The sequence below is a fragment of the Papio anubis genome, chromosome 9, assembly GCF_008728515.1.
Source record: "Papio anubis isolate 15944 chromosome 9, Panubis1.0, whole genome shotgun sequence".
Lineage (NCBI taxonomy): Eukaryota > Metazoa > Chordata > Mammalia > Primates > Cercopithecidae > Papio > Papio anubis.
Genome location: NC_044984.1, coordinates 45,888,344 through 45,912,004, shown reverse-complemented (window position 1 = coordinate 45,912,004; position 23,661 = coordinate 45,888,344). Strand labels below are relative to the sequence as shown.

Below are 23,661 nucleotides of genomic sequence, written 5' to 3'. Positions count from 1 at the left end.
AACACTCAAAGCAGTTTCTCATGTAAGTAGATAACTCAAGATATTGCTTGATTCTTTATAACTTGGGCAGGCTGCAATAAGTCATATTGCTGAAGACTAAGACCCCATGAGCGAGAAGGCAGGATCATGTTCCTAATGGCGTGTGGTACTGGCGAAAGGAAAAGGGAGCTTTGGAGGAGAATTCGTTTTTTTAAGATCTGTAACTGAGAGTCTCCTCTCTTCCCCGATTAAAAGGTTGCAGCAGAGCTGCCGCCTCCGGAGCCAGTTTGCCCGCCGGCTTCGGCTTTGCAGCAGTCACCGCCTACAATTCCCGGCATGCTGCTGGGTGTGGAGCCGGCACGTAGACTCCATTTCCCAGCCAGCCCCGGGTCTCGGTCAGGACGTGCCGGCGCCTATAAGAGCCAGTGCGCTGCGGCCGGAGCCTATTGTTAGCCGGAGCCGGGGCGGTTCTGGGCGTCTGCTGCCGGGGGCGCCCGAGTTGCCGGAGCCGCCCGGCCCTCTCTGCCTGCCGGCTGGGCTGCCCACCGCCCTCCCTCCCCGCCCTGCCGCCCTGCCGCCCTGGAAGCTCCCCGGCCGTCGCCGCGGGGCCCGGGACTCGCTCGCTCCTCCCTCCTTCCCACCCGGGCTAGGGCGGCGGCGGCAGCGGGGGCGGCAGAGACCATCACGGGAGGAGGCAGCTGCGGCGGGGCCGGTAATGGGCCTAGGGGTGCGGGGCGGAGGGTGCCGCCTCGTCCTTTCTCGGGATCGGCCCTCGGGCGGCCGTGGAGGAGTGGTCAAGCCCAGAGCCGTGCGGATGGAGGGGTCAGAAACGAGAGGCTCGGACGGGAGCGGTCGGGGGGCGGGGAGGTCGGGTGCCGTTGGGAAGGAACCGAGTCGGGAAGAGGCGTGGGAGCGAGGGGCACGGAGGACGCGGGCCCGGACTGCGGGGGCAGCTCGCGGGAGACCGATGGGCGGCTTGGAAGCCTGCAGGATTGCGGATGAGGATTGAGTTCGGAATGGAGTGGAGAATGATGTAGGATGGAGGAAAGTGAAGGAAGGGGAGGGGGAACAGAGGAAAATGTGGGAGGAGTGGTTGGGAATTTGTGAGTAGCAGGCAGGAAGGGATGAGGAAGGCTGGGTAGGGGCTGCAGAGGATTGGAATGAGCGGGAAGGTTAGGAGGAATCAGAGGGAAGTCGACCGAGGGCTGAAGGGTTCGGAAGGAGTGTTCATTAAAGGGAACTGGTGACTTGACATGTCCCTTCGCTCCTGTTCCTGATGTCTCCCGTGTTTTTGGCGTCGTGTGGGAAAATGAAAGCATCAGTGGCCCTGGTTGCTAGCTTGATCTTTTTTCATAGGCCCAAACACGCAGCCAACTGCCACCCTTCCCTTTTAGGGCTGTGGTCTTGATTCATCCTTTTAAAGGGGTTGAGAGTGACAGTGTGACACACAAACTGTTCTTCAAAATGAAATGCTAGAAGTTATCCCCACAAGACAACACTGTCCCCTTGTCCTGCAGTTTTCAGTTCAAGGTAAATCCATAGTTCAGATTTTTTCTTCACTGCCTTTCTGTCTTGCAAATCCGCAAAGCCAGGATGTTGGTTGTGCCGGTGTTATAAATGACTGGATATCCTTGAGAGTTAATGCAGCATCATGTTCCAATTCCCACAAAGATCTGTCTTCCACACGATGGTAGTTTAGGCATGGAAAATTCTAACCTTGTATTAGCGAATGGGTACAAATCAGGGAGTGGGGGTGGTGACTGCACCGCTTTCTTTAAACACCTGGCTTAAGCCGGGGGTTTTCATTTGAGCGCTTTATAAGTTCATGATCCTGGTGATCACAAAGACACATGGATCCATGAAATCCATAGTATTTGAGAAACTACAGTATCTTGTAAAAGGAGAAACAGGGCAGGTTATTTTATTCAGGTTTATCATAACACAGCAGCAAGCCTTCCTTCTTCCAACCCAGCTACAGATGGTAGCCCTGACCATCTTACTGGAGATTGTGATTCCTTGACCTTTCGCAGAAGGTTGGGTTCCAGTCAAGTGAAGACGCTTTCTCCTGTGAGATGCAGCTTATTACTTTGGACTCATTTAAGAAGACACATATTACCTAAACTTTGCAAATAGATTATTCCAGAAAATTTTGCCTGGGCAGTCCCTCTTGCTGGTCTCACATATGCTGTTTTTTTTTTTTTTTTTAAATTTTATTTGTTTGTTTTGGTGGTTATAGGAATCCTTATAGTCCTGAAAAAAACTTAGATCTAGTACTAAAATACATATATGCTGGTAGACCTCTTTATTAGGTGCTAGCCTGATGTCTTCTATGCTCTGGATCTTAACTATTTCTTATACCATTGGGAAATCTTCAGCTAGAAACCCTTGAGAAAAGACCATTAGACATGTAGCCAGAAAGTGTCAACTGACCTTTCATTTCACTGGCATTTAAAAGCTTTAAAGAGGGTTGCGTTATTTTCTCCAAAAGCATTTGTTGAGTTGGTCATTTTGACAGTTAACTGTCAGTTTTTACCTGCATTCCCAGGTGCTAAAACTTAACAAATGTATCTCTTGAACACGGGCATTGATCCTCTACCAATGAATAATTGAGAGAGGTAGGAATGACTGATTTTTCTAGTTGTAGCTTGAAAGATTAATTTGATGAATTGGAAAGTATGGAAACTATTCTGTTACTATTGCAAAGAAAGATTTCTTTTTTCAAAAAAATATTTTATTTATTTATTTTTTTGAGACAGGGTCTGGCTCTGTCACCCCAGCTCTGTCACCCAGGCTGGGGTGCAGTGGCACAATCTAGGCTCACTGCAACCTCTGCCTCCTGGGTTCAAGCAATCCTCCCGCCTTAGCCTCCCAAGTAGCTGGGACGACAGGCACATACCACCATGCCCAACTAGTTTTTGTATTTTTAATAGAGGCAGGGTTTTGCCATGTTGGCCAAGCTGGTCTTGAACTCCTGGCTTCAAGTGATCTGCCTGCCTTGGCCTCCCGAAGTGCTGGGATTGCAGGCATGTGCCACCATGCCGGGCCAATTTTTCAAAAATACACAGGATCTCGCTGTGTTGGCCAAGTTGGTTTTGCACTCCTGGCCTTAAGCAATCCTCCTGCCTCAGCCTCCCAAAGAAGGATTTCTTCAGGGCACTAATGGAAGTGAACAGGAGATTTGTTCTTGGTGCCCAGTGAACATCTTTATCTAAAAGTCCAGTTCATATCAGAGACTTGGACAAGGGGAGCTGGGTTGAAATTTAATCTTATATTGGTTGTTGGGACATAATAGATCTTTTTTCTTTTTAAAAAAATAATGGAGCTAATGTCAGAAAAAATGCTGCTAACAGCCTGGGTAGGGTGAAGAGCGCAATGGAGTCTCCTTGAGGATTTCCCTGAGTGCCATCCACGTGAATGGAAGAGTTTGACCATAAGTCAGTATACATGTTATTTACACACATAGCCATAGGTTCTACTTATTCTCAGACAGCTTAAGGAAAATACTTTTCTCCTAGGTGTCACATCTTTTTTCTTCTTTCTTACCTATCTCCTATCATTGCCCAGAAACCACTATTCCAGAAGTAGGAGGAGGAGAATAGAACAAGCAGCCAGCAATCCTTGCTGCATCCAAGCTCACAAAAAGTAACCTAGAGAGAACTGATACTCCTGAGGGCAACCGGGTTAAGACCGTGGAGAATTCTAGTAATAAAGATGATTTTGGAGCAGACCCAAGTTCATATGGGGCTTAGAGAGAAATATTCAAAGGAGATGCTACCAGAAGCCTGGGGACACCTGAGGAAAGAACAGGAGTGGACATTTACTTCCAGTCATAAATCCTTGAGTGTTTCCAGGCTGAGGAAAAAGCCTGCCTGCCTGCCTGCCTGCCTTCTTTCTTCTCTTCCCTCCCTCCCTCCTTTTTTTTTTTTTGACAAGGTCTCGCTTGACATGTCGCCTAGGCTAGAGCGCAGTGGCGCAATCACAGCTCACTGCAAGCCTGGACCTCTTGGGCTCAAGTGATCCTCTTGGGCTCAAGTGATCCTCTCAGCCTCCCAAGTAGCAGCCTCCCAAGTAGCAGGGACTAAAGGCGCACACCACCATACGCAGCTAATTTTTGTATTAGGGGTTTTGGGGTTTTGCCATGTTGCCCAGGCTGGTCTCGAGCTCCTGGACTCAAGTGATCTGCCTCCCTCAGCCTCTCAAAGTGCTGGGATTACAGGCGTGAGCCACTGTGCCTGGCCAAAGGCCACTTTTCTAGTAGCAGCACTAACTGGAGCTCAGTTACAACTCAGGTGGGCCTAAAACCCTTTCTGAGAAAGCAGATTTTTAGCTCAGTCAGATTTATCATATGGCTGATAAGTGGGGAGGCAAAATTAAATTCAGTGGGCAACATTATTATATATCTTTTTTTTTTTTTTTTGAGACAGTTTCACTCTTGTTGCACAGGCTGGAGTGCAATGGTGTGATCTTGGCTCACCACAACCTCCACCTCCCAGGTTCAAGCGATTCTCTTGCCTCAGCCTCCCAAGTAGCTGGGATTACAGGTGGCATGCTACCACCACGCCTGGCTAATTTTTTTTAGTGGAGGGTTTCTCCCTGTTGTTCAGGGCTGGTCTTGAACTCCCAACCTCAGGTGATCTGCCCGCCTCGGATTCCAAAGTGCTGGGATTACAGACGTGAGCCACCGTAAATTCTATCTCTAAAAAGTCCCACCAACATAAGTATTCATTCACAAGTGGTTCTCCCTCCCTGCTACAATAGAATGGAATGAGAAGTTTGTTTGTTGATAGGTATCTTTTTTTTTTTTTTATACTTTATGTTCTAGGCTACATGTACACAACGTGCAGGTTTGTTACGTATGTATACACGTGCCGTGTTGGTGTGCTGCACCCATCAACTCATCATTTACATCAGGTATATCTCCTGATGCTATCCCTCCCCACTTCCCCCACCCTACAACAGGCCCCGGTATGTGATGTTCCCCACTCTGTGTTCAGGTGTTTTCATTGTTCAGTTCCCACCTATGAGTGAGAACATGCGGTGTTTGGTTTTTCGTCCTTGTGATAGTTTGCTGAGAATGATGGTTTCCAGCTTCATCCATGTCCCTATAAAGGACATGAACTCATCCTTTTTTAGGGCTGCATAGTATTCCATGGTGTATGTGTGCCACATGTTCTTAATCCAGTCTATCATTGATGGACATTTGAGTTGGTTCCCAGTCTTTGCTATTGTGAATAGTGCCGCAATAAACATACGTGTGCATGTGTCTTTATAGCAACATGATTTATAATCCTTTGGGTGTATACCCAGTCATGGAATGGCTGGGTCAAATGGTCTTTCTAGTTCTAGATCCTTGAGGAATCGCCACACTCTTTTCCACAATGGTTGAACTAGTTTACAGTCCCACCAACAGTGTAAAAGTGTTCCTATTTCTCCACATCCTCTCCAGCACCTGTTGTTTCCTGACTTTTTAATGATCGCCATTGTAACTGGTGTGAGATGGTATCTCACTGTGGTTTTGATTTGCATTTCTCTGATGGCCAGTGATGAGGAGCATTTTTTCATGTGTCTGTGGGCTGCATAAATGTCTTCTTGTTGATGGGTATCTTTATTTTATTTTATTTTTTTTTTTTGAGACGGAGTCTTGCTCTGTCGCCCAGGCTGGAGTGCAGTGGCACGATCTCGGCTCACTGCAAGCTCCGCCTCCTGGGTTTACACCATTCTCCTGCCTCAGCCTCCTGAGTAGCTGGGACTACAGGCACCCGCCACCTCGCCCGGCTAGTTTTTTTTTTTTTTTTTTGTATTTTTAGTAGAGACGGGGTTTCACCGTGTTAGCCAGGATGGTCTCGATCTCCTGACCTTGTGATCCGCCCGCCTCGGCCTCCCAAAGTGCTGGGATTACAGGCTTGAGCCACCGCGCCCGGCCGATGGGTATCTTTAAACTCAGCTAAAATCTTAACCCATAAAAAGCCCTCGGCTTGCTCCTTTCTTACCATGCCCTAAGAATCTGACCTCTGATGGTAAGATCAGTAACCTGAAGAACTGAACCGATACTTTGGGCGTGTTTTTTAATTTAATTACAATTTTTATCAAATATTTGATTCTTTTTTTTCCTCCCTGGCCAAATTTATTTCAGGAATGTGCTTGTCTAGACTTCTGATGGCTGAGGTTTCTTAGGTACATCTCGTGACTTGAATGCAGAATTGGATGCAATCTGGATAGATTAGGAAATACCTTCTCTAAGGTACTTATTAGGTCTGGTTGACTTTGTAGAGCTGATCCAAGAGCAGGCAAATTGCTTCCAACAGACACAGTCCAGAAAAACAGCTCTGTAGCAGGCATCTCTTAACACCACAGTATATTCTGGGTAGCTGCTCTGCAGTAATGCAGCCCTGTCGTTCTGGGCAGTGTTGTTATTCCTGCTGCATAATTAGCAACTAGTGAGATCATAGTCTGGGGAGATTCTGGCATTACTGAGGCAAGGGAGGGTTCGTGTCTCATCACACATGGCTCCCGCTCTGACAGCATTTCTGCTGAGCAGATTCGTGTCCTTCTGGAACTTAAATCCAAAGATGGAGGAAAAAGATTTGTACCTAGGAAATGGACTATCTCAGCCTCCTTGGTTGTATTAAAGCGTGTTGAAAACAACACTGCTTGCCATATTGATATAACCAGAATAAATTGTTACTTCTCTTGCTATTTGTTTTCCCCTTGCTGATTTCTTTATAGAGGGCAAAGATTGTAAAGCTACGATGTCCTTGCACAGAGGATGGTGACAGACCAGATGAGCCCTATTTTATGGAGCAGTATGAGATTGGGAAAGATTCTGGGTTTTGAAGCCATGCAGATTCTAATCTTGGGTCCATTCTTTGGTACCAAATTTGACCTTTATAGAAGCCTGGTGAGACACTTTACACTTGTGAAGATCTGGGTAAAGGGTTTTCCTGACTGCTAATGTCCTTCAAAATTGAGTGCCTGAAGCAGTATTTCCCAAAGTGTATTCCAAGCATTATCTGCACTCTAAAATACCTTGGAAACAGTAGGTTCCATAATCAGGTTTGTAGAAACACTGCGTTCTGTGTTCTCTCAGCCGTCACCATCCTTATTAGTATATTAAAAACCTCTAAGAGGTTCCACTATAGGCAATTTTTAAAACCCTTTTGACACAGCAGTCCCATTTCTATGTAAAAGCTATTAATACCATAAGATAGGCACTTTGGGAAATGCCGGGCTGTATTATCACTAGGAAAAATAAGTGGGTCTAGCCGGGTTCAGTGGCATGTGCCCTGTAGTCCCAGCTACTCTGGAGGCTAAGGCAGGAGGATTGCTCGAGTCTAGGTGTTCAAGACCAGCCTGGGCAACACAGTGAGACACTGTCTCTAAAATAGATAAATAGTTGGGTCTAGTCTTGGTTTAGGCAAAGCCTAATTCTGCTTTTTTTCCCTTTTTTTTTTTTTTTGCCAACCAAACAAGTAGCAGTGATAATTGTGTTTTTGATCTCAAGTTCTTCTCACTGGTCCCTTGGAGAGCTTTCCTATGTGATCAGAAGAGCAGCTACTGTGATTCCTGGGCTAATGAAGCCTAGACCCCAGCTGGATTGGAAGCAAAGGCCTTCCCTCCACTGGGAAAGGTGCCGCTGCTACCCATCTCATTATTCTAAGAGTGACTGAGAATGGAGGGGCTGTTGGGAAACGAAAGTAGGAGAATGTTGGCCAGAGCTAGTAGAGAAAGAACATAATGTTGAGAAAGCAGACATCAGTGCTAGGTGAGGTGCGTGCTTTAGAGAGCTGTGTGTGTAGACTGGGGAGGGGTCTGTCTTGGGACAGGAATGCTGATTCCTTTTTTTCCCTGGGCAGAATCCTAATGTACCTGGCTAGCTGGTGGTGAGCAGGGGCTTTGGGGCCAACTTGTTGGGCTCCCCAAGGAAACCCCTTTGAAACCAATGGATGCATTCACGGGCTCGGGTCTCAAGAGGAAGTTTGATGATGTGGATGTGGGCTCATCAGTTTCCAACTCGGATGATGAGATCTCCAGCAGCGATAGTGCTGACAGCTGCGACAGCCTCAATCCTCCTACCACTGCCAGCTTCACACGTGAGTAAGCTGCTCCCTCCCTGCCTGTACCCACATTCCCCAAGCAGTAGAACCCATGGCAGCTTGAAGCAGCTTCTATGTGGCTTGGGGATTTGCCCTTAATCATCATCTTTCCTTGCTCTTTGGAGGACCTCATTTCTCTAATACTGTAGACTGAAGTCTGATTTATTCTAGCTGATTTTACTTGTGTTGTGGGTTGCTGGTTCCCAGAATGGGTTAAATTAGATTGAAGAAGGAGTCCAGGACTCTACCCTGCCCCCACCAGAGTCCCAGAGAGTTCCAGGAAATTGAGCTGTAGCAGGATATAAATGCTTGCTGCTTGGACAACTGGGGCAAATCCAGATTTCTTAATTCTTTTTTTTCTCGAGACGGAGTCCGCTCTTGTTGCCCAGGCTGGAGTGCAGTGGCGCCATCTCAGCTCACTGCAACCTCTGCCTCCTGGGTTCAAGTGATTCTCCTGCTTCAGGCCTCCTGAGTAGTTGGGATTACAGGCGCCTGCCACCACGCCCGGATAATTTTTTGTGTTTTTAGTAGAGACAAGGTTTCATCATATTGGCCAGGCTGGTCTCGAACTCCTGGACTCAGGTGATCCACCCGCCTCAGCCTCCCAAAGTGCAGGGATTACAGGCGTGAGTCACTGTGGCTGGCCAAGATTTCTTAATTCTTACGGGTCTGTTAGTTCTGGGAAAGAACTTCTGATACTATATATGAGGGGTTGCCCATGGGCCAAATCTGGCCCAATGCCTGTTTTGAAACTAAAGTTTTGTTGGAACACAGTCATACCCATTGTCTGTGATTACTTTCACGCTACAGTGGCAGAGTTGAATTATTGCAACAGAGACCTCATGGCCTGTAGAGCCTAGAATAGTTACTGTCTGGCCCTTGACAGTTCGCTGTCCCCTGCTGCAGATCAGTGCTGTCGAATGGAATTTTCTGTTACGATAGAAATGTTCTGTATCTGCATCGTCCAACAGTAGCCAGTTGCCATATGTGGCTATTGAGCACTTGAAATGTGGTTAGTGGCCGGGTGCAGTGGCTCATGCCTGTAATCTCAGCACTTTGGGAAGCTGAGGTGGGTGGATCACTTGAACTCAGGGGTTTGAGACTAGCTTGGGCAACATGGCGAAACCCCGTCTCTACAAAAAATACAAAAATTAGCTGGGTGTGGTGGCGTGCACCTCTAGTCCCAGCTACTCTGGAGGCTAAGGTAGGAGGATCACTTGGGCCTGGGAGGTTGAGGCTGCAGTGAGCAGTGATTGTGCCACTGTACTCTAGCCTGGGTGACACAGCAAGACCCTGTCTCAAAGGAAAAAAGAAAATAAAGAAATATGGTTAGTATAATTGAGCTGAATTTTTTTTTTTTTTTTGAGATGGAGTCTTGCCCTGTCACCCAGGCTGGAGTGCAGTGGCACAATCTTGGCTCACTGCAACCTCCGTCTCCCAGGTTCAAGTGATTCTCCTGCCTCAGCCTCCCGAGGAGCTGGGACTACAGGCACGCCACACCACACCCAGCTAATTTTTGTATTTTTAGTAGAGACGGGGTTTCATCATGTTGGCCAGGATGGTCTTGATCTCTTGACCTCATGATCCGCCCGCCTCAGCCTCCCAAAGTGCTGGGATTACAGGCATGAGCCACCATGTCCGGCCTGAGCTGAATTTTAAATTTTATTTAATTTTAATTAGCTGAAATTGCCACATGTGGCTAGTAGCTGCTGTATTGGACAGTCAAGCTATAGATTGTTATATCCAGAAAAGATTACCTAGAGATCCTCTTCCCAGCTGATGTCTAAAAATGGATTTTGTGGTCATCTGTTTAGGTATAGTCAGTCTGGAGGCAGTGGTATGAACCAGCTGAGGTTCAAGGTCCCTTCTGACAGAGCATTTAGGATTTGCAGATATTAGACAGTTCTCTAGGTATAGAGAGCACGTTTAGAGAAGAAGAGTTGAGAGCCTAGATGGATGAGAAAGAGCAAGCTCCCCAAACAGGTCATCCCTGAGTTAATAAAGCATCTCTTGGCTGGGCGCGGTGGCTCACGCCTGTAATCCCAGCACTTTGGGAGGCCGAGGTGGGCGGATCACCTGAGGTCAGGAGTTCAAGACCAGCCTGGTCAACATGGTGAAACCTCGTCACTACTAAAATACAAAAATTAGCTGGGTGTGGTGGCACACGCCTGTAATCCCAGATTCTCAGGAGGCTGAGGCCAGAGAATTGCTTGAACCCTGGGGGTGGAGGCTGCAGTGAGCCAAGACGGCGTCACAGCGCTCCAGCCTGGGCAACAGAGCGAGACTCCGTCTCTAAATAAGTAAATAGACAAATATGGCTGGGCGCAGTGGCTCACGCCTATAATCCTAGCACTGTGGGAGACCAAGGCGGGCAGATCACGAGGTCAGGAGATGGAGACCATCCTGGCTAACACGGTGAAACTCCGTCTCTACTAAAAATACAAAAAATTAGCCGGGCGTGGTGGTGGGTGCCTGTAGTCCCAGCTACTCGGGAGGCTGAGGCAGAATGGTGTGAACCCGAGAGGTGGAACTTGCAGTGAGCCGAGATTGCACCACTGCACTCCAGCGTGGGTGACAGAGCGAGACGCCAAAAATAAATAAATAAATAAATAAGTAAGTAAATAGAAAAATAAATAAAACATCTCTCTGTGCTCCCTTCTCAGCCACATCCATCCTGAAGCGGCAGAAGCAGCTGCGGAGGAAGAATGTACGCTTTGACCAGGTGACTGTATACTACTTTGCCCGGCGCCAGGGTTTTACCAGTGTGCCCAGCCAGGGTGGTAGCTCACTGGGCATGGCCCAGCGCCATAACTCTGTACGGAGCTACACACTCTGTGAGTTTGCCCAAGAACAGGAGGTGAACCATCGAGAGATTCTGCGTGAGCACCTGAAGGAAGAGAAACTCCACGCCAAAAAAATGAAGGTGCCTAAGGGGTCTGGGGTCTGCTGCTGTCCATGTAGGAAACCATTTAGGTTCATTGGTTGGTTGGTTGATTGATTTTTTTTTTTTTTCCCCGGGACAGAGTCTTGCTCTGTCGCCCAGGGGGCTGGAGTGCACTGGCATGATCTCAGCTCACTGCAACCTCAGCCTCCCTGGGTTCAAGCAATTTCTTGTGCCTCAGCCTCAAGAGTAGCTGGGATTACAGGTGTGCATCTGTCTAGTTTTTGTATTTTTAGTAGAGACAGGGTTTTGCCATATTGCCCAGGCTGGTCTCGAACTCCTGGTCTCAAGTGATCTACCTGCCTTGGTCTCCCAAAGTGCTGAGACTACAGGTGTGAGCCACTGCACTCAACCGATTTTTTTTTTTTCTTTTAATTTGACTGTTGTCCTTGGGGTATAGAGATTTCAACTCTTTCTAATGAGAAATCTCAGATTTGGAATCAAATCTTAGTCCGAAACTCCCTTCTTTTTATCTGGCAGGGGAGTCTACCAGATACAGCAAAATGGCTTCCCTAAAATTTCCTCCTCCCAAACCCCCACTGCCTCCCTCAGTTTTATGTATGTATGTATGTATGTATGTATGTGTGTTTTATTTTGAGACAGGGTCTCTCTCTGTCACCCAGGCTGGAGTGCAGTGACTCAATCACAGCTCATTGCAGCCTTAAACTCCTGGCCTCAAGCCATCTGCCCATCTCAGCCTCCCAAGTAGCTGGGAACCACAGGCTCATGTCACCATGCCTGGCTAGTATTTTTTTTAATAGTAATGGGATCTCAATTCCTGGGCTCAAGTGGTCCTCCCCTCTCGACCTCCCAAAGTGCCGGGATTACAGGCATGAGCCACCATGCCCAACCTCCCCCAATTTTTTCTTTTTTTAGGTTTAAAATGTGAATACGTCCAGGCATTCAGGTCTGTCACCCTGGAACCCAAGGAAGCACAGTTTTCAATTTCTGGTCAAATGATTGTCCCTTGACTGGATGCACAGAACAGGTTTTGGATATTTCACATTCTCTGAAAGGATCCTGCTGTTTCTATAACCCCCATCACCCTTACGTGATAATCTTGTAGATACAAACAGCATTATCAAATAGTTATTTAGACTTGTGTAATACTATGCCTGCCACCTGATACAGCACCAGCTCTTTGAGAGAGAGAGAGGCTGGGAAAAGACCCACCTTAGATGCCTCTTCATAGCCACCCTTTTTTTTTTTTTTTTGGGACGGAGTCTCGCTCTTTTGCCCAGGCTGGAGTGTAGTGGTGCCATCTCGGCTCACTACAAGCTCCGCCTCTTCGGTTCACGCCATTCTGCTGCCTCAGCCTCCTGAGTAGCTGGGACTATAGGTGCCCAACACCACGCCCGGCTAATTTTTTTTTTTTTTTTTTGTATTTTTAATAGAGATGTGGTTTCACCATGTTAGCCAGGATGGTCTCGATCTCCTGACCTCGTGATCTGCCTGCCTCGGCCTCCCAAAGTGTTGGGATTACAGGCGTGAGCCACCGCGCTCGGCCCATAGCCACCCATTTTTTATCTTGGCACTGTTTGGTATTCCCATAGCTATAGTTTCTACTAATTCTCAACAATTTCCCCCAGAGATCCTGATTCCAAATTTGAAGAACACCAGTTTAAGCCTGGCCAGGTTTCTTTGGAGCCCAAAGCATGCTGACCCATATTAAAACAGGTAGCTCCATTATTTCCAGAGTCATGAGAGAGACACATTAGAATGTGGTGTAGTTGGAGAACTGGTGGTAGAGAATGTAGGCTAACCAGAGCATCTCATTCCTTTCTTTCTCTGAGAGCTCTATGTCTACTTCCCTCAGACTATTCCTAAAGCCCTACACCTGTTTTTCTCACTCTAGAATGACATTCAGGCTTCCCTTTCCTCTGTCTTAGGAATTCCATCACTGACCCTATCACCTTCCAGCTGCTGTAGCAACAGCTGGGCAAATAAACACTGTTCTCATCAATTGCACTGAAGGCATTCCTTCCTTTCCCTAGAAGAAAACTCCTCTCTCCTAAATCTGGCAGAGGAATGATCTGTCAAAACAGTAACCATCCTGTTCTGTGTTCTCCACTCACAGGAATTCTAGGGACAAAGCCAGGCAAACCCAAGACAGATACAGAAGCTCTACTTGTTAGCAGGATGTTTAGTGAGCACCAGCAGTGATGACATCTAATACAGCACTCTGTTTTTTTAAAGATGGGGTCTCATTTTGTTGCCCAGGCTAGTCTCAAACTCCTGGGCTCAAGCGATCCTTCCACCTCAGCCTCCCAAGTAGTTGGGACTACAGGTGTGGGCCACTGCACCAGGTTTATCTTTATATGTCAAGAGGAAGCCCTTGCTTTACCTTAGCTAGTTTATTCTTTGCTTAGATTTTTTTTTTTCCTCTCTTGAAATAGGGTCTCACTGTGTCACCCAGGCTGGAGTGCAGAGGCCTGATCATAGCTTAGTGTAACCTCAAACTTCTGGCCTCAAGCAATCCTCCTGCCTTAGCCTCTCAAATAGCTGGGACTACAGCTGCATCACCACCACGTCTGGTTAATTTTTGTAGTTTTTTTTTTTTTTTCTTTTGAGACAGGGTCTCTCTCTGTTGCCCAGGCTGGAGTGCAGTGGCACAGTCTTGGTTAACTGCAACCTCCGTCTCCCAGGTTCAGGCAATTCTTGTGCCTCAGCCTCCCTCAACTGAGATTATAGGCATGTACCACCATGCTGGGCTAATTTTTTTATTTTTAGTAGAGATGAAGTTTTGCCACTTTGGCCAGGCTAGTCTCGAAGTCCTGGCCTCAGTTGATCCACCTGCCTCGGCCTCCCAAAGTGCTGGGATTACAGGAGTGAGCCACCGTGTCCGGCCAATTTTTGTAGAGACAGGGTCTTGTTCTGTTGCCCAAGCTGGTCTCAAACTCCTGGCCTTAAGCGATTCTTCCCCCTTAGTCTCTCAGAGGTGCTGGGATAACATTAATGCGCCACTGCCCCAGGCCTGTTTTTAGCCCTCTATAAGAGAGGCAGTTGGTTTCAAAAAATGTACATTCTGCATCTCTCATGTACCATCTAATGTTTGTCTTCCTTTGGGGTTGTTCCAGCAGCTGCTTGGTGTTCTGCAATTTTAACCATAATTTTCCTAATATTTTTATTTCATTTTTTGTATTTTGGCCTGTTATCCATATGGAACTCATTATCGTGAACAGTATAAATTGGGAATCTTTTTTCCCCCAGAAAATATCCAGTTGTTCCAATACCATTTAATAACTAGAAGCCTCTTTTCTCACTGATGTGAAATGCCACTTCTATCTTGATATTTAAATTCTCACATCTACATGAGTGTCCTTGTGTTACATCTCTAATCCCTTGCCTATGAGAGGACAGTAGGAGAGGGGATGCTTAGGGGGAGGTCAACCCTGGAGATGTAGACAGGAGCAATCCTGAGATCCACAGAAAGGCCCTTGTAGTTGGCCTGCCTAGTACTAAAACCACTGACTAGGGAACCTCCAGAAGCCCCACATTACTTTTCATTTCTCTACTGCCTCCCCCACAAACAAACAAGAAAACCAGGTGTGTAGCTGATTACCCAAGTCTGTTGCATCACGTCTCTCCCAGGAGTTGTCCCTTTACCAGCTCTACTCTGTGGTTGTCTGATGAAATCAACCAAAGGCTCCAGTCACGTGGCTTTCATCCTGCTAGCAGCTTCCAGAGCCCCAGGGATTATGAGGCCTCATTTTCTTTACTTGAATTCTCTAGTGAGTTTTCAGAACTCTCTCAGCCACGGCTTGTCTTCAATCTGTCCTTCCACCGAGACTCCCTTTCTTGGCTCTCTATCCATCCCAGCCCAGAAAACCCAGATTTCTGCCTGTACCTAGTACACTCAGTGTTATTGATACCACCTTTCCTCACATACAGCTTTTCTTTGAAGTCAAATAAAAAAGGATTAGGCCCGGTGCAGTAGCTCACACCTGTAATTGTAGCACTTTGGGAGGCGGAGGCAGGTGGATCAGTTGAGGTCGGGAGTTTGAGACCAGCCTGGCCAACATTGTGAAACCCCGCCTCCACTAAAAATACAAAAATTAGCTGGGCATGGTGGCAGGCACCTGTTATTTCCAGCTACTTGGGAGACTGAGGCAGGAGAATCACTTGAACCCAGGAGGCGGAGATTGCAGTGAGCTGAGATCATGCACTGCACTCCAGCCTGAGCGACAGTGAGACCCTGTCTCAAAAAAAAAAGTTAGAAAGGAGAAGGAATACATTTTTTCTCAGCTAAGGGCTTTCTTTAATATCTGTTAATATATTTGCTTTTTCTCCTGACAGTAAAATGGAGCTCTTTAAGTGCATGCACAGATAATTGTTCACACTGTGGGGATTTGGGTTCATTGATGAAGACCTGGTAGCCTTTTACTACACTTCGATGTGCCCTTTTTTTCAAGAACGTAGTTTTGCATGCAGTGGGTGCAAGTTGAAGGTGTTTCACATTTTTCTATATATCCAAGCATCATCCAGTCATGTACCTTTTTCTCTCTGTGTTAGAAGGCAAGTGAGCGTAAATTAGGGGACACGTGTCTGGAAATGGAGGGTACATTTGTGGAAATAGATTTTCGTGTAGGAGGGAAGATGAGACGGGTTTTTGAGAAGGTTGGACCCAGAAAGGTCATGGTGCATAAGATTTCCCATCTTCCTACTCTGGATTTATTCTTTTGACCGGTGCTAGTGAATATAGCAGCCAGTAGTCACATACAGCTATTCATTAAAATTATGTAAATTGGCCTGGCACAGTGGACCCCAGCACTTTGGCAGGCCGAGGTGTGTGGATCACTTGAGGCCAGGAGTTCAAGACTAGCCTGGCCAACACAGTGAAACCCTGTCTCTACTAAAATTACAAAAAATTAGCCAGGCATGGTAGCTCACACCTGTAATCCCAGCTGCTTGGGAGGCAGGAGAATCACTTGAACCCAGGAGGCAGAGGTTGTAGTGAGCCAAGATCACACCACTGCACTCCCGCCTGGACGACAGAATAAGACTCGTCTCAAAAAAATAAATAAAATGACAGTTTTCCAGTTGCCGCATTTCTAGTGCTCAGTAGCCACATGTGCTAGCAGCTGCCATCATTTTGGACAGCACAGATATTCCCATGATTGCAGAAAGTTCAAGGGACAGCGCTGCTCTGGGATGGTCATTGAGGAGGTGCATGCCACTCATGTCTATGAGGCTAACCTTTTCTGTCTCTTGGCAGCTGACCAAGAATGGGACAGTGGAGTCGGTGGAGGCCGATGGCCTGACGCTGGATGATGTGTCAGATGAAGATATTGATGTGGAAAATGTGGAGGTGGACGATTACTTCTTCCTGCAGCCTCTGCCCACCAAACGGCGACGGGCCCTGCTGAGGGCTTCTGGGGTCCACCGCATTGATGCTGAAGAGAAGCAAGAACTTCGAGCCATCCGCCTCTCACGGGAAGAATGTGGTTGTGACTGCCGACTGTACTGTGACCCAGAAGCGTGTGCCTGCAGCCAGGCTGGGATTAAATGCCAGGTCCGTCCAAGTTGGCCTGAGATAGTATATGTACACCAGGGTCAGCGTGGTGAGGTGTGGGTGCCACTGAACATGGGAGGCCCATTCAGGGGTGCTTTCCCTATGGCTGTGAACACTCTCCAATTCCACAACCCTCCTCCATCAACAGAGTAAGCAAAGAGCACACGGCCAGGCACGGTGGCTCACACCTCTAATCCTAGCTACTTGGGAGGCTGAGGTAGGAGGATCTCTTGAGTCCAGGAGGTTGAGGCTGCAGTGAGCTGAGTTCACACCAGTGCACTCCATCCTGGGTTGCAGAGTGATTCCCTGTCTCTTAAAAAAAAAAAAATTTTAGTAACATTTAGTAACTGTTTCCTAAATACTGATTCCTTGAGATAAAAGGAAGCAGGGCTGGGTGCTGTGGCTCACATCTGTAATCCCCAGCACTTTGGGAGGTTGAGGCAGGCAGGCAGATTGCCTCCCAGGAATTTGAGACCAGCCTGGGCAACATGATTAAACCCCATCTCTACAAAAAATACAAAAATTAGCTGGGTGTGGTAGCATCAGCCTGTAGTCCCAGGTACTCAGGAGGCTGAGATGGGAGGAGGATCACTTGAGCCTGGAAGGCGTAGGTTGCAGTAAGCTATGAATGTGCCACTGCACTCCAGCCTGGGCGACAGAGCAAGACCCTGTCTCAAAAAGTTAGAGAATGATGCAGGCCTATAGATTCTATCTGCAAACACTTATTCTTAGTACCTTTATTCCAATTTTGAAAAATCAAAATAGTATTCAGAGCTTTATAATTCAGGATCAGACATGGCCTAGCAGAGCTTAAAACCATAGTCACATGAAAGAGAAAGTATCATGTCTTTTTGGCTGCCCTTTTTTTTTTTTTTTTTTTTTGAGATGAAGTCTCGTTCCATCGCCCATGCTGGAGTGCAGTGGCGTAATCTTGGCTCATTGCAACCTCCACCTCCCGGGTTCAAGTGATTCTCCCGCCTCAGCCTCCCAAGTAGCTGGGATTACAGGTGTGCACCACCATGCCCGGCTAATTGTTGTAATTTTTTTTTTTTTTTTGAGATGGAGTCTCGCTCTATCGCCAGGCTGGAGTGCAGTGGCGTGATCTCGGCTCGCTGCAACCTCTGCCTCCCGGGTTCAAGCAATTCTCCTGCCTCAGCCTCCCCAGTAGCTGGGACTACAGGCGTGCACCACCATACCCAGCTAATTTTTATATTTTTAGTAGAGACAGGATTTCACCATGTTGGCCAGGATGGTCTCAATCTCTTGACCTCGTGATCTGATGGCCTCGGCCTCCCAAAGTGCTGGGATTACAGGCACGAGCCACCATGCCCAGCCAACTTTTGTATTTTTAGTAGAGACAGGGTTTCATTGTGTTGGCCAGGCTGGTCTTGAACTCCTGACCTCAGGTGATCTGCCTGCCTCAGCCTCCCGAAGTACTGGGATTACAGGCATGAGCCACCGTGCCTGGCCCCTTGTTGGCCCTCTAATGGGGGATAGTTTAAGACACATTTCAGTTGAAAACGACAATACCATCCCAAAGAATGAAATTTATCTGGAACTTAATTACTGAGGGTGTAGATGTTGAGTCCTTGTGATTGGATTTCTCCTAACCCTTTATTTTTAGCTGGGTAACAAATACCTGTGGTAGATCTGGCCAGATACTGCTTTTCAGACCAAAGTCCCATAATGAGTTATTCTGTTACACACACTCCTGATAACAGTCCTAAGAATTGATGCAGCTGGGCCTGACATGGTGGCTCACACCTGTAACTAGCAGTTTGGGAGGCTGGGGTGGAAGGACTGCTTGAGCCCAGGAGTTTGAGACCAGGCTGGGCAACATAGCAAGACCCTATTTCTTTTTTTTTTTTTTTTTTTTTTTTGAGACGGAGTCTCGCTCTGTCGCCCAGGCTGGAGTGCAGTGGCACGATCTCGATCTCCTGACCTCGTGATCCGCCCGCCTCTGCCTCCCAAAGTGCTGAGATTACAGGTGTGAGCCACTGCACCCGGCCGGGAGACCCTATTTCTACAAAAAATTTTACAATTAGGGCCTGGCGGCCGGGCGCGGTAGCTCAAGTCTGTAATCCCAGCACTTTGGGAGACCGAGACCATACTGGCTAACATGGTGAAACCCCGTCTTTACTAAAAAATACGAAAATAAAACTAGCCGGGCGTGGTGGCGGGCGCCTATAGTCCCAGCTACTTGGGAGGCTGAGGCAGGAGAATGGCGTGAACCCGGGAGGTGGAGCTTGCAGTGAGCCGAGATCGCGCCACTGCACTCCAGCCTGGGCGACAGAGCGAGACTCCGTCTCAAAAACAAACAAAAAAACAATTAGGGCCTGGCATGGTGGCTCATGCCAGTAATCCCAGCACTTTGGGAGGCTGAGGCGGGCGGATCTTGAGGTCAGGAGTTTGAGACCAGCCTGGCCAACATGGTGAACCCGTCTCTACCAAAAAAATACAAAAATTAGCTGGGAGTGATAGTGGGTGCCTGTAATCCCAGCTACTCGGGAGGCTGAGGCAGGAGAATTGCTTGAACCGAGAAGGCAGAGGTTGCAGAGAGCCAAGATCATGCTACTGCACTGCAGCTTGGGTGACAAGAGTTAGACTCCGTCTCAGAAAAAAAAACCTTTTAAATTAGCTAGATGTAGTGCTTTGTGCCTGTAGTTCCAGCTACTCAGGAGGCTGATGGGGAGGGTTGCTTGAGCCCAGGATCGCTGCAGGCTGCAGTGAGCCATGATGGCACCACTGTACTCCAGCCTGGACGACAGAGCAAGACCCTATCTCCAAAGGAAAAAAAAGTGGTATAACTGGACTGGAGATTTCTGTAAGTCAGTATCATAGAAAGACATTGTGATTTGTACATGCTTACTTGCTTACTTGTAGTTTTAATTTTTCCTTTTATTTTTGGTTTATTTGTTTTTCCCGTTTGGAATATGAAAGTGATAAGGAGGTAGAAGGCATCTCCTTTCCAGATATCCCTGGTCTGTAAGTTAATTATCTTGGCAACTGCTTCAGAACTAAACTAGTCAACCCTCAGGGAAAATAAAGCAGGTAGCTAAAAAATTGGCCTCTGTGTGAACCTGCGTTCTAGCACCTTAGCAAACTAAGGCACATTTGCTTAGTTTCCCCAGAATGTATTTTTTTGAAGTAGCAAGATCTTCCATTCACTGTCCCATGCCTGTCACTGCAGAAGGCCATAGGCTTGGGTCCAGCCTTTTGTTGTCTCAGTGAACCAGGTTAAGTTCTGAAAAAGTTTCTGAGGCTTGTAAATTTCCTCTGTGAAAACTATCAGCATTCAGAGAAGTATCTGTGGACTCTAACTGGAAGGACCCTGTGATGTGATTTTTGTCTACTTTTTATTTGGAAGAGGAAACAAAGCCCTAGAGAGATAAATGATTCTCTTGAGGTCACACCACTAATTAGTGGCTGAGCTGGGATTGAAATGCAAGTGGTCTGATAACTACCATCTAGTGTTCTCTTAGCTCACACTGCATGCTATGCTTTGAATTGGTTGCTTTTCTTCTTATAAGGAGACCTCAAATCCCAACTGCCTGTTTGCCAACTGATGTCTCCTATCTCCATTGTTAGGAGTGTAGGTCTCATCTGCCCCAACCTTCTTGTCCCCGCTCAGGTGGATCGCATGTCCTTTCCATGTGGCTGCTCCCGGGATGGCTGTGGGAACATGGCAGGGCGCATTGAATTTAATCCAATCCGGGTCCGGACTCATTACCTCCACACCATTATGAAGCTGGAGCTGGAGAGCAAGCGGCAGGTGAGCCGCCCAGCAGCCCCAGATGAGGAGCCCTCCCCCACTGCCAGTTGCAGCCTGACAGGAGCACAGGGCTCTGAGACCCAGGACTTCCAGGAGTTCATTGCTGAGAATGAGACAGCAGTGATGCACCTGCAGAGTGCAGAGGAACTGGAACGGCTCAAGGCAGAAGAAGATTCCAGCGGCTCTAGTGCCAGCCTGGACTCGAGCATTGAGAGCCTGGGTGTGTGCATCCTGGAGGAGCCCCTGGCTGTCCCCGAAGAGCTGTGCCCAGGCCTTACAGCCCCCATTCTCATCCAGGCTCAGCTGCCCCCAGGCTCCTCTGTCCTGTGTTTTACCGAGAACTCAGACCACCCAACTGCCTCAGCGGTGAACAGCCCATCCTACTTGAACAGTGGGCCCCTGGTCTATTATCAAGTGGAGCAGAGGCCAGTCTTGGGAGTGAAAGGAGAGCCTGGTACAGAAGAAGGCTCAGCCTCTTTCCCAAAGGAGAAGGATCTGAATGTCTTCTCTCTCCCTGTTACCTCACTGGTGGCTTGTAGCTCCACAGACCCAACTGCCCTCTGTAAATCAGAGGTGGGGAAAACACCCACCCTAGAAGCGCTATTGCCCGAAGATTGTAACCCTGAGGAGCCTGAAAACGAAGACTTCCGCCCTTCCTGGTCCCCCTCCAGCCTCCCCTTCCGCACGGACAATGAAGAGGGCTGTGGGGTGGTGAAGACCTCCCAGCAGAATGAGGATCGGCCCCCTGAAGATTCTTCCTTAGAACTCCCTCTGGCAGTGTGATAGGGGCTAGAGGTCCTGCCTCTTACCCATTCTCTATTTATTCCCTTATTTTATCTAACACCATTTCAAAACAAAACTGTAGAAGCAGCTGCTGCTCCCATGTTATTTTATTGGGGTCTTTGGGGAATGGGTGGGAAAGGATTGTTTGAGTATTTTTTAAAAGGGAAACAGTACCAAGGAGACCAGCCCCAGCTTGATCTGGGGATCCTGGGGCAGAGAAAGCTGCGTAGTGCGGAACACTGAGCTTTCTGGGCCACTGGAACAAAGAACTAGGATCTCACAGGAGAAGCTGGGTAACTCAAGCAGCTAGTCTTTCTGTAGGGACCAGAACACAAGAATTTGAAGAACAGCAAAGCTCCTTCTCTCCCAAGCCCCAGGCAGAGTACAAGCTCATTTTTCTCGGTGGCTATTCTGATACCCCATTTTGGTGTGTCATAATACTTCAGACTAGAAAGTCACCTGGTTGAGTCTTGGGAGGAGGGAGTGGAAGGGTCTCTGCTTCTGTACAAAATCTCCAGGATTTACAAAAATTTAATCTGCCTTCCTTCAATCCCCTATTTGGTAAATAGGTTAATATTTGACATGTTTGGTGTTCTCCGACCTGTTCCCCACACTGGGGATTCCTGGTCTGTAACTTGAATTGTTTCTTCCACATGTTCTTAAGTACTAGAGTTAAACTTGTCTATGTCTTTTTTTCCCTCCATCCTTTTTCCTTTGGAGAAAAAGAGCTGGATTGGCTGGGGATGTGCTATAAAGAGCCTGAGCCTTCTGTACGTATCTGATACTAGCACTGTCAGGCAGCTTTCGGCCGGGGCTCATCCATCCCACAGGAGGCCTATGTGGAGCATTAACTGGCCAAAGGAGGCAGCGGGAACAGGCTGCTTGCTATTTGGAAAGATGACATATTTGTGCTGTGCTTGTTTTTTCACCCAGGTTTTTCCCTCTTTGTGAGATCTGAGCTTTAGTGGAATGTAGGATGTGGCAATCTTAAGGTCACCAACCAGTTTTTGTTCTTTTTTTTCCTGTATCTACCCTCATGGTTGTTTTCAACATACCAGGTTAGAGAGTTCTTACACTGTTCTAGTTCAAGTCCAAGAATCGCAAATGTTTATTGGACCCCTCCATCTTGATGATGTATAGAAATTGGAAGCCACGCCAGTTCTTAAATGCCACATGCAATTCCCAGATTCCAAAGGATTCAAGTTGTAATTATAACCTTTGAAGCATATAGAATGGAACTCATTCAGTTTGATTCAGTTCTTACCTCTGAATTAAATACATCAGGGGGAATACGGTTCCTGTTCATCCTATGTTCTAAGATCTCCATTGAACAGCACTGATTTCCTTTTATTAGCAATCTTTGCCTCTGTTCTAAAATGGAGGCAGTAGGGAGCAAAACTATTCTTCTCAAGCATCCTTTACACCATACATTACTTCTGGTATGGTTTATTAACCACACACACAAAAGAGTGAAAAACTGTGTTGGGGGGAGACACTACTTATCTTCCTCATAAAGCCTTTTCTGTGGGATATTAAGGCCCTGGTGTCTTACAGAAACCATGTATGTTGCAGAAGCATTTCACCCCTGAAGTCTCTAAACTCTGAGCCTGAAAGGATTTGTATTTAATACACATACATTGTTTAGTTCATTCTGCCTCTCCTATTTGTTCCAGTGTTTGCTTGGTTTTAGTTTGGAGGGGAACTTAAGTACATAAATCCTTATCTTTCCCCATTCCCTAGCCTCATGAGTTGAGAGTCTTAAGTACCTGAGATCTCGAAGCTATCCAGAACGAACTAGACTCCCCTACCTTAGACTGGTACCCGCAAACACAGGACTGAAGCTTAATTGGGAATTTGGCTTTATGGAGAAAAGAATCTTTTTCAAAGTTTGTGTCAGAAGGGGAGGGTGAGGTCTGCACATTGCCTCTGCAGGAAGGCTCCAGCTTAATCTAGGAAGTAGATTCCAGCTGCACGATGAGGAACACGTTAGCTTTTGGGATCAAACCAGGAATATGAATCTGTAATTATTAAGCTCATTGCCAACCCATAGGATAATTGATGTTTCTGAAAACCTGTCATTTCTTAATCTAAGTCTATCCCCTTCATTAACTCTACAGTTGTGATTCACACTGATCCCAAACTTTTGAGTGCTAAATATTAACATTTAGCATTAACTGTCTTGTCAAGCAAAAGGCCTTCTCTACAACCTAGTCCATCTCACTTCTGGTGCTACCTGAGTTGGACGGAATTCTAGCTCATGGTTGCTAGGAAAGCTAGGCCTCTGATCACAGAAGCAGACAGCTTCAGCCCCAGTCTAGGCCTAGATAAATGACTCTTCTCACCACAACTCTTACTATTTTCCAATTTCCTTTCTCACATACTGTACACAGGTAGTATTTTCAATGTGAATCCAAAGCTTGTCTGGTTCTCTGAAAATAATTTTCTCCCCTTTAGGTTCTTTACATTGTGATAATGCTGTATTTAAAGAGAATATTTAAATGTAATATTAAAGAAATATTCAAAAGAATGGTGTGTTACTCTTTGTCTCGGCAGGCCACAATTCAGTTACTTGTTAGAAAAA

At 47.1% G+C, this 23,661-nt stretch overlaps 1 protein-coding gene across 11 annotated transcripts; it reads left to right on the top strand.

The window, feature by feature from the left end:
- The first annotated feature begins 371 nt into the window (after positions 1-371).
- On the top strand, positions 372-23,607 carry CSRNP2 (cysteine and serine rich nuclear protein 2). Of its 11 annotated transcripts, XM_021922360.1 has the most exons (6): positions 698-801; positions 1,374-1,509; positions 7,833-8,069; positions 10,736-10,995; positions 16,229-16,525; positions 20,157-23,607. In XM_021922360.1, the coding sequence occupies exons 3-6, from the start codon at positions 7,919-7,921 to the stop codon at positions 21,078-21,080; spliced, it is 1,632 nt and encodes a 543-aa protein (XP_021778052.1). In that variant the 5' UTR covers positions 698-801; positions 1,374-1,509; positions 7,833-7,918; the 3' UTR covers positions 21,081-23,607. The 11 variants fall into 11 exon arrangements, with proteins under 11 accessions (XP_003906423.1, XP_003906422.1, XP_017801360.1 ...); XM_003906374.3 differs by lacking the exon at positions 1,374-1,509 and having other exon boundaries at positions 372-801; XM_003906373.3 differs by lacking the exons at positions 698-801; positions 1,374-1,509 and adding an exon at positions 379-691.
- Positions 23,608-23,661: the final 54 nt, after the last annotated feature.